This window comes from Myotis davidii, unplaced genomic scaffold (genome assembly GCF_000327345.1).
Source record: "Myotis davidii unplaced genomic scaffold, ASM32734v1 scaffold415, whole genome shotgun sequence".
Lineage (NCBI taxonomy): Eukaryota > Metazoa > Chordata > Mammalia > Chiroptera > Vespertilionidae > Myotis > Myotis davidii.
Window position 1 is genome coordinate 5,055,248 of NW_006287951.1, and position 10,478 is coordinate 5,065,725.

The 10,478-nt window shown below is 36.7% G+C and overlaps 1 protein-coding gene across 1 annotated transcript in view; it reads right to left on the bottom strand.

Annotated features, from left to right (window-relative positions):
* Window positions 1-4,962: 4,962 nt before the first annotated feature.
* Window positions 4,963-10,478, bottom strand: part of CEP70 (centrosomal protein 70kDa) — a 45,348-nt gene continuing 39,832 nt past the window's right edge. Inside the window, 4 exon segments of the mRNA XM_015561361.1 lie at window positions 4,963-5,034; window positions 7,330-7,409; window positions 9,647-9,761; window positions 10,462-10,474. Coding sequence (XP_015416847.1) covers window positions 4,973-5,034; window positions 7,330-7,409; window positions 9,647-9,761; window positions 10,462-10,474 — 270 coding nt within the window. The 3' untranslated portion in view covers window positions 4,963-4,972.

Genomic DNA, 10,478 nt, shown 5'->3' on the forward strand with positions numbered 1-10,478 from the left:
TGAAAGGGTCGTTCGACCGCCAGAGGGGTCGTGACCCACAGGTTGAGAACCGCTGACCTAAAGCATGAACATTTATTTTAAACATGGTTGATTAAAAAGTAACAAGGTAAGGTTAAAGAAGCAATCTAAAGCAATGTATAGAAGTTGAAGGGGTGTTTAAGTGTTGAAGGGAACCTGAATTTTAGCATACACTAGCCAGGAGACAAGGCTACTTACTATATGAGGGACAAGGAGCCTGAAAAATTTAGTGTCATCAAGAAAAGACCTTTTCAATAAAGACAAGGAATTGGTTGTCAGCAATGCGTGAAAACAATCAGCTAATCTCCCTTATGGGTTCACAGGGTCTAAAGTTAACACAACTGACTTGGTATGGGAATCCCCCAAACTTGAAACTTAAGTGAAAATTGGTTTTGAACCTGGAACCATGTGAAGCCCTGTAGGAGACAACCACAAACTGGCCCTTAGGGTTGCCATTCCCATCCAGGGCACGTGTGGACCACTGCAGCAGATAATTCCCCTAAAGCAGTGGTTCTCAACCGTCCTAATGCCGTGACCCTTTAATACAGTTCCTCATGTTGTGGTGACCCCCAATTTCATTGTTACAAATTGAACATAATTAAAGCATAGAGATTAATCACAAAAACAATATGTAATTATATATGTGTTTTCCAATGGTCTTAGGCGACCCCTGTGAAAGGGTTGTTCGGCCCCCAAAGGGGTCGAGACCCACAGGTTGATAACCGCTGCCCTAAAGGGAATATAAATGGATCCATTATAAAAAGTATAATTTACAAATATGAAGCAGATTAAACAAAAATGGCCAGATGTATTTCAGCAAGAAGTCAGAAGTGGTGTGTGGGAAACAGTAGAGAGTAAAGAAATCTGCAAAATATGTTGGTAACCCTCAGTAAGTCTTGATTGTTTAAAAACATACAGAAGTCAAACAACTTGGGGTATATTAGACTAAATGTGAAAGGCAAAACTATATAGCTATAAGATAATATAGGAAAATAATATTACAACTTGTGACTACGGAAAGATTTCCTAAGACATGAAGAGCACTAACTATAACTATCAAAATTAGGTTCTGCAGTTCATAAAAAGCAACTATAGGAAAATGGAAAGACACAAAATGGAAGAAAACATTTGCAACACATGTAACTGTCAAATCGCTCATGTCCAGAATACACAAATAATTCTTACAAACCAATAGAAAGACAGTCCAGCAGAAAAATAAAGATACATAAATGCACTTTAAAAAAAGAAATATAAATGGCCAATAACCAAATAAAAAGATGCTTACCTTTATTAGTAACAACAGAAATAAACATTAAAATACAGCTCTCTACACTAGTCTGGAAAAAAAGTTTAAAAACTGATTTACTTGGTATTGGTTAGGATATGGAAAGGTAGGAACTCCTTTACAGATGTTGGGAGTATAAACTGGTGCAACAACTTTGGAAAATAGCTTGGCATTTTCTTCTAAAACTGCAGATACACAGTCCGTATTAAAAGTAGCCACACTATCATCCCAGAGGCTCCATTCACATTGTTACCTATAGAAATGGTACTACCTCCATTTGTACAGTACACAGCCTCTGTGGCTACATATAGAAGTGTTTTCCCCTAAGATCCAGCAGTTTTACTTCTTGGATATTGATTCTAGAAAACTTGCACACAAGTGTACAAAGTTCCATGTACAAGAACTTTCATAGTGGCAGTTCATAGTAGCTAAGAACTAGAAACAACCTAAATATCAATCTCCAGTAGAACAAATGGATTGTAGAATATTCATAGAGGAATACTAGACAGCAATGAAAACAAATGGCCTAGACTTACACAACAACATGGATGTACAGTAAAAACATAGTACTGACCAAAATAAGAAATGTTAAAAATACACATATGATTCCATTTTTATAAAGTTCAAAAACAGGCAAAATTCAACTACCTTGGTTTAGGCATACACACAAAAATGACCAAACTATTTTTACAAAATAAACACTTCCTTACCTCTAATGGTGGGTGGGGAGGCCTTCCTTACCTCTAATGGTGGGTGGGAGGCCTTTTGGAGTGCTTGTGATGTTCTACTTCTTGGTTGTTGCATGGTGTTCACTTTATAATCATTTGTTATACTTGACATTTATGGTTTTTAGCATTTTTAACATATATTTTACAATAAATAAAAGATTAGTGAAATAAATGAAAAAGAATATCCAGCAACTATTAATCAAAAGGACAAGATTGCATTCAAGGCAAAATGCATTAGGAGCAATAAATGGAGATATTAATCAAGAGGATATTATCAACTATGAATTTGTAAATACTTATAAAATGGATTCAAAATATGTAAAACAAAATTTGAAAAATTCAAGATACAGAGGCAGAGCTGCCTCAAACAGATTGTCAAACTGCGGTGGGAAGGCCGGGGAGGATTGGAGGGCAGGAGGGAGGGGGGTAAGAGATCAACTGAAGGACTTGTATGCCTGCATATGAGCATAACCAATGGACATAAGACACTGGGGGGTAGGGAAAAATTCAGAGATTTTAGTATCGCCCATAAACTAACAAGTCAAGCAGACAAAAAGTAGATTTAAACAACATAGTAGCTATATATGTGTGTGTATATGAAATTAGACTTTTTAAAGCACATGTAGAACAGGTATATAATTTATCACATAGTCAACAAATTTCCAAATACTTAATATCCAAAAGACCATGTTCTCTGCCTACAATGCAATAAAATTAGAAAAAAAGAGACAACCCTGAATTATTTTCTTCTAAACTTCTACTTTTAACCAGAATGAACTGACAGAAACCAAATTTACCCTTCCACCTATACCAACCAAAATCAAAATAACAAAAAGACAAAATACATGAAAACAACAGTTTTCAAGACACTGAATATCAGGTATGTGTCCACAAAAAGACCTGAACATGAATATTCATAGGAGTTTTATTTGTAGAAATAGTAAAAAACTGGAAATAACCCAGATTTCCAACAACAAATGAGTAGACAAATTATGGTCTATTTCAGACAGTGAAATACTGCACAGCAATAAAAAGGAACAAACTTAATAAATGCAACAACATGCAAAAATCCCAAAATAATTATTTCAAGTGAGAATACAAAAGAAGAGAACACAGCCCTAACCGGTTTGGCTCAGTGAATAGAGTGTTGGCCTGTGGACTCAAGGGTCCCAGGTTCGATTCCGGTCAAGGGCATGTACCTTGGTTGCAGGCACATCCCCAGTAGGGAGTGTGGAGGCAGCTGATCGATGTTTCTCTCTCATCGATGTTTCTAACTCTCTATTCCTCTCCCTTCCTCTCTGTAAAAAAATCAATATATAAAAAAAATATTTTCCCTTAAAAAAAGAGAAAACGCATTGTGTGACTCCATTTACATAAAATCCTATCAAATGCAAACTATAATGACTAAAAGCAGATTATTTGTTACCAGGGCAAAGAAATAACTTTTGGAGTGATGGTATGTTTATTATTTTGAATGTGGTGATGGTTTCACAGGTGTATAAGAACTTATCAAACTATATACTTTAAATATGTATAATTCATAGGTCAATTATACATCAATAAAATCGTAAGAAAATCAAGAGCTAAATATTTGCAGAACTATACTTATATTTTTACTAATTACCTGATAAAGAGGACTTAGCATTTTTACTAGAGGCATTGTCCCTCTCAGCCCTCCAAAAAAATTCCTAGGCCTCTGAAGAAGAGTCTGAAAAACCTTTGTTTTAAACCAGCGGTACAGGATAACACTCTAACCAAGTGAGCTACACTGGCCAGGTCCCAAATATTTTTTCCATCCAACCCTCAGATACAGGTCCTTTCACAAATTGTGGGCTAGTGTTTGGAAACGTAATTGCTGGCTAACAAAACAATTTTAAATCTAGAAAGAACTATGTCTAATCCCTAAGGTCACAACACCGAGGACCTGGATGCTTATCAACTGACATTACTCTCTCCACTCCAGCCTGCTGCTTCCTGGAAATTCTTTATAATAGTCTACACAACCACAACAAGAATAACTAAGAACTCTTCCTAGGCCTACTACTTATGAAAGTGAGGGGGGAGGGGATACAGGGCTGTGGTAGAGGGGAAGCAGCAGTAACTCAAAGTCTCTTATACTCATAGATGTGAGGCAGAACACTAGTCCTTTAAGAAAATAAAGACTTGAATACTGAAAATAAAGAATAAGTAGATGACAGCCAAGGGTGAACCTGCTACCCAAGGAAGGCTCAGCCTAGTAAGAGAATATGACTCATTATTCGTGAGTGATACAAATAAGTCACTGAGGACGCTTATGTTTGAAAATTCTTCATAAAAATTTTATTTAAGATCTCATGCCCTTATAAAAAGTACATTACATCAAGATTGCAAAAAAAAGACACTTTTTTATGAGAAAGTTTTATCTACGCATCTATGTTACCTCGTAATTCATTTCCTACCCTAACACATTTCCTCCTCCTTCCTTTTCTTACTCTTGCTTTGAAAGGATAAGTGCCATGAGGGATATCTTAAAAAGGTGCCATTTTCTTGCCAGGAAAGCAATATCTTCCTACTGGACTTAAGGGAGCCATTGGCATTCTTTGTTCCCAGAACCAGAAAGGTCACTAAATCCTGAACTTAAATGTGACCTTTCTATTATTTTCAATCTCTCCCTGAGTTTCTCTTGTACTTACACACTATACTTTAAATCAATCTTAAATTTTAAGCACTCAAGAATTGCTTAAGAAATGATTAAAGGGTCTAAAGTTAACTGACTACTTTAACTTAACTGTTTTCTACATAAGAATCTCAAAGTTAAAAAAAAATATGAGAACCCAATACAAAGAAGGGGATGAATTCTGAAAGTAAACACTTTTTATAACTCTTGTTTCAATGTAAGTTCAATTGTACAAAATAATTAGAATGTTAAGAATGCAATTTACACAGTAAAAATGATTTGTTTTCAGTATGAAAGTACTTTTAATTTCTTTACTGCAGGTACAATGGCATCCAAGTTATCAATTTCTGTAATAAAAAACACACAGTAATAATAAAAGAGTAGCACTGTCTAGTGATAGGCTCAGATGAAATGAGGATTTCTATGCAAAAGCAAACCTCAAACACAAAAGCAACAACACTGGTGCTTTCATGTACGTGACATTGTTCTCCAATAGTGATAAGAGTTATCAATAATTCAGACACAGATGCTTCACAGGGTATTTTGTTTGTAAAAGCTACCACATACCAACAAGCATTCACTGACTTTGATATTAAAGTCATTAGCAGTATGCTTTTATTAATAGACCTTTCTGGCCACATTTATGATATCATGTTACTGCCTCTTTAAGTCTGTACAATTACGTGAGTGAACCTACATGGTGAAATCCCAGGTAGAGGCCATCTCTCTCCTGGGTCCCTAAGGATTTCTTTGCATGAAACATAGTCCTATCCTTAATTCTTTTGGAAAAATTTCTCATTAGGATCGCTCTTAAGTATACTTTTTAGGATGAAACCTATCTATCTAATAAAAGATGTGAAGCTTCCCAAAGTACAAATATCAGATGCAATGTATTATAGAGGTTAGCCTGCTCCAGCTTCCCAGATGAATCAGTTCAGGTTTTTCTCCACCAGCTTCTTTCTGAATCTGATTTTTCTTCCTAAAACGATCTTTTCCCAATCAGCCTAAATCAGACTCTGTCTGAAAGCTCCTGGCTACTGAGGAAGCACAGTCCTTTCTCTGATTATCTAAACTCCATGCCCTACCTGGTTTGGCTCAGTGGGTAGAGTGTCAGCCTGTGGAATGAAGAATCCAAGGTTCGATTCAGTCCAGGGCACGTACCTTGGTTACAGGTTCCCTGACTGAGGTATATGCAGGCGGCAACCAATTGATGTGTCTCTCTCACATCGATGTTTCTCTCTGTCTCTCCCTCTCCCTTTCACTCTCTTTAAAAATCAATGGAAAAACATACTCAACTGAGAATTAACAACAAAAAATAAAAATAAATAAACTCCAACCCTACTTAAAGTAAGCCCCGGTGGCAGGTTCTCTAGATTCTCACCACTTTTTCTAGATTATTCTGCTAGGCCACTGTTTATGAACAGTGCTTCCTTAGTATCCACCCTTCTCCCTCAATGTTTAGCTGGATTTGGGTTGTTCTTCCTTTTGCCTACACACATGACCCATGCTGCTTAAGCTTCTGACTTCAGTCAGAATACTTGTCTGGATCCACTTACAAAGCATCGAGATAAAAGAAAGGAAAAAATAGAAGCAAATTTACAACACAGAATTTGGTTCACGCATTACATCCTGGTAAAGTATAAGAGCACGCTATTGTCTAACCCCATTCTGAAATCGCACATATTTTCTCACTAACTGGGAAATCTACCTGATAAATGAACCTCACAGAGAAGAATCTTGGCTGATACGAAAATTTTCTCAGATCATATGAAAGGAAGAAAGTCCTTCTCCATACCGGATATTCAGTACATCACTCTGTAGGACTAGATGCTTAATATAACATCTAGTCATTTAAAAAGTCATGCTTGCCAAAGCAGATTTAACTTTCCCAATGTTATATATATTTAACTCCAGAATTCCAACTGTGACTAAAATGCAGACTTCACCTGCAGGGAGATTTGGCTTCTTGAAGCAAATGATCTCACATGAACCATGCTGATAACATCTGAGAGGAAGTTTGTATAGAAGGATTCTAAAATAAGTGTTACCAGTACATCCATTAAAATATTTATTAATAATGAGAACTTCACTATTTAAGTTAACTATGCAGAAGCAAGTAAAATCATATTATTCTATACTGGGGGTCAAACCCACAACCTGAGTATGTGCCCTGACAAGAAATCAAACCTACCATCTTTTGGTAGATGGGACACTGCTCCACCCAACTGAGCCACACCGGCCAGGAATCATTTGTATATTTAAAAAACACAGTAGATAAGTACTATCTTCTAAAGGGAGCAAGAGGAGGAGGAGGAAGAGAAAAAACACTACCCACGGTCATAAATTCTATCACAGCATCAGGACCTAGCCAGAGTAAATTGTCACTTCTCATCTTACGGTCCCTGGACAAAGGCAGCCCCTTACTCCTTAAAGGATATGTGCTTCTCTGTTCTGTAGACTAATCCCAAACACCTCTAACTGAAAGCTAAGAGTGTTTTGCAGAACTACTCATGGTTTCCAGACACTTTCTACCAAACACTCTAGGTGAAAACACTAATTCAGTGACTTAGGAGAACGATCTTCGCTCAAACCCACGGACATCTTCAGACTTGAAATTTAAACACCACTAACAGAGATCTTACCTAAGATTTCAAGTAGATCATTAGTGAATGCCTGAAACGCTGGAAAAAATTCCTCGTGTTCTTGCAATTTGATGATAATGCTTAAAAAAAAACAAAAAAACAACATGCAGTTTACACTGAATTTCCAACTTAAAGTTCTTGCATCTGATTGAATATAGAACATTTTCAAAATAGAAATTGTCCTGCTAACTTAAATATAAATTTAATAATTTACTGTAATAATTTCTTTTGAGCTCTTCGTTCATCAAACATCACTTTTCTAAAATATATATATATATCTTATTATCAGTGTAAATATCTGTTCTAAGGTTAAATTTAGGTAAATTCATATAGTTTCCCTACCATGTAGCTCAAGGATTCTTAAGAGACCATGTTCTATAATATATTAAAAAATAATTGGCTTTGCCCTAACTGGTTTGGCTCAGTGGATAGAGCGTTGGTCTGCGGACTCAAGGGTCCCAGGTTCGATTCCGGTAGAGGGCATGTACCTTAGTTGCAGGCACATCCCCAGTGGGGAGTGTGCGGGAGGCAGCTGATCGATGTTTCTCTCTCATCAATGTTTCTAACTCTCTATCCCTATCCCTTCTTCTCTGTAAAAAATCAATAAAATATATTTAAAACAATAATAATTGGCTTTTATGGCCAGTATTCTCTTAAATATGAAGTATTAGTAGCCAGTAAAATGGTGGGAAGGGGAAAAAGATCAGTAGTGAGATAAAAGCATCAAGTAGCCTAGCCAGTGTGGCTCAGTGGTTGAGTATTGTCCTACGAACCAGGAGATCATGGTTCGATTCCTGGTCAGGGCACAAGCCTTGGTTGTGGGCTTGGTCCAGGTCCCTGATGGGGACATGTAGGAGGCAGCCTATCAGTGATTCACTCTCATCATTGATGTTTCTGTCTCTCCCTTTCCCTTCCTCTATGAAATCAATAAAAATATATTTAAAAATAAAAGCATCAAGAATCAGAAAACTAAAGTGTCAGGTTAGGAAAAGGTTCTTCTTAGAAAACTTATAGAACATATGGAATAGTGTGTGTTTTCATTCCGATATGTTATAAAATCTGTGTAGGGGGTGGGGAGGAAAGATTTTATAATAGAGATGCCTAGCTTTAAAAAAAAAAAATCCTTGCCCTAACCAGTTTGGCTCAGTGGATCGAGTGTTGGTGTGCGGACTGAAGGGTCCCAGGTTCAATTCCAGTCAAGGGCATATACCTTGGTTGCGGGCACATCCCCAGTAAGGAGTGTGCAGGAGGCAGTTGAATTGATGTTTCTCTCTCATCAATGTTTCTAACTCTCTATCCCTCTCCCTCTCTGTAAAAAATCAATAAAATTAAAAAAAACCCAACTCAACATTTTATCTTCTAATCAAATATGTAGTGTACTAAAAATAGAACTTGTTTATACATTCTAAATTCACATGAAGTTGCTAACAAGGTTTGAATTTCTCCACATATAATATGAAGAAAAAATGAGTTTTGCCCTGACCGGTTTGGCTCAATGGATAGAGCATTGGCCTGCAGACTGAAGGGTCCCAGGTTCGATTCCAGTCAAGGGCATGTATCTTGGTTGCGGGCATATCCCCAGTAGGGGGCATGCAGGAAGCAGTTAAATTGATTTTCTCTCTCATCAATGTTTCTAACTCTCTATCCCTCTCCCTCTCTGTAAAAAATCAATAAAATTAAAAAAAACACAACTCAACATTTTATCTTCTAATCAAATATGTAGTGTACTAAAAATAGAACTTGTTTATACATTCTAAATTCACATGAAGTTGCTAACAAGGTTTGAATTTCTCCACATATAATTTCCCCTGGGAACAGGCTTATAGCAATAACGCTAGATTATGTAAACATATACACCTTATGTAAGCCTATAGGCGAGTGATGGTGAACCTATGACATGCGTGTCAGAGGTGACACGCGAACTCATTTTTTTGGTTGATTTTTCTTTGTTAAATGGCATTTAAATATATAAAATAAATACCAAAAATATACATCTTTGTTTTACTATGGTTGCAAATATCAAAGAATTTCTATATGTGACACAGCACCAGAGTTAAGTTGGGGTTTTTCAAAATGCTGACACGCCGAGCTCAAGAGGTTCATGATCACTGCTATGGGCTCTACAATCTATTTTTATCTTGAAAATACTTGGCATTCTCTCCATCCCTAAGGTGTGAGATTATTTTAGATTGTCAAGTTATTTAAAGGATGCTATTCCAAACAGGAAAGGTAAAGAACTTAAAAAGTTGCGAGAGTCTTTAATTTTACCATGCTAATGATTCTGAATGATATTTTGCAAGCTTTTTAAAACAAATACCTTTGGAGGTCCTCAGGTCCCAATACCTGCATAACCTGTTTATTCATATCCTCATTAATCAGCCTACACAATTTTCCAACTGTGCTTACCAGCACACACAATGAGGATGAACTATCTGCAAAAAAATAAAAGAATAAGGTATTTTAAGCTAAGATTAGGAAAGAGCCTAAATGCCCATCAACAGATGACTGGATTAGAAAACTGTGGTACAGCTACACAATGGAATACTAGGCAGCTGTAAAAAAGAAGGAATTCTTACTATTTTCAACAGTATGGATGGAACTGGAGAGCATTATGCTAAGCAAAATAAGCCAGTCAGTGAAAGATAAATACCACATGATCTCACTCATTTGTGGAATATAAAGAACGATGGAATACTATGCTGCTCTAAAAAGGAAGGAACTCGGATGGCTTGCAACAGCATGGATGGAGCTGGAGAGCATTATGCTAAGTGAAATAAGCCAGTCAATGAAAGAAAAATACCACATGATCTCACTCATTTATGGAATATAAAGAACAATATAAACTGGTGAACAAAAATAGATACAGAGGCAAAGAAGCATCAAACAGACTGTTACACTATTGCAGGAAAGTAGGGGAGGGTTGCGGGGGATAAGAGATAAACTGAAGGACTTGCATGCATGCATATAACCATAACCAATGGACACAAGACACTGGGGGAAGGAAGGGAAGGGCATGTGCCAGGGGGAGGGGAGTAAAAAAGAGACACATGTACTACTATTTTTAATACTTTAAACAATGAAAAATAAAAAAACATGTGTGAAGCCAGATACCCTTCAGTAACAGAAACAAACAGCCTCCCCAGCTCTGC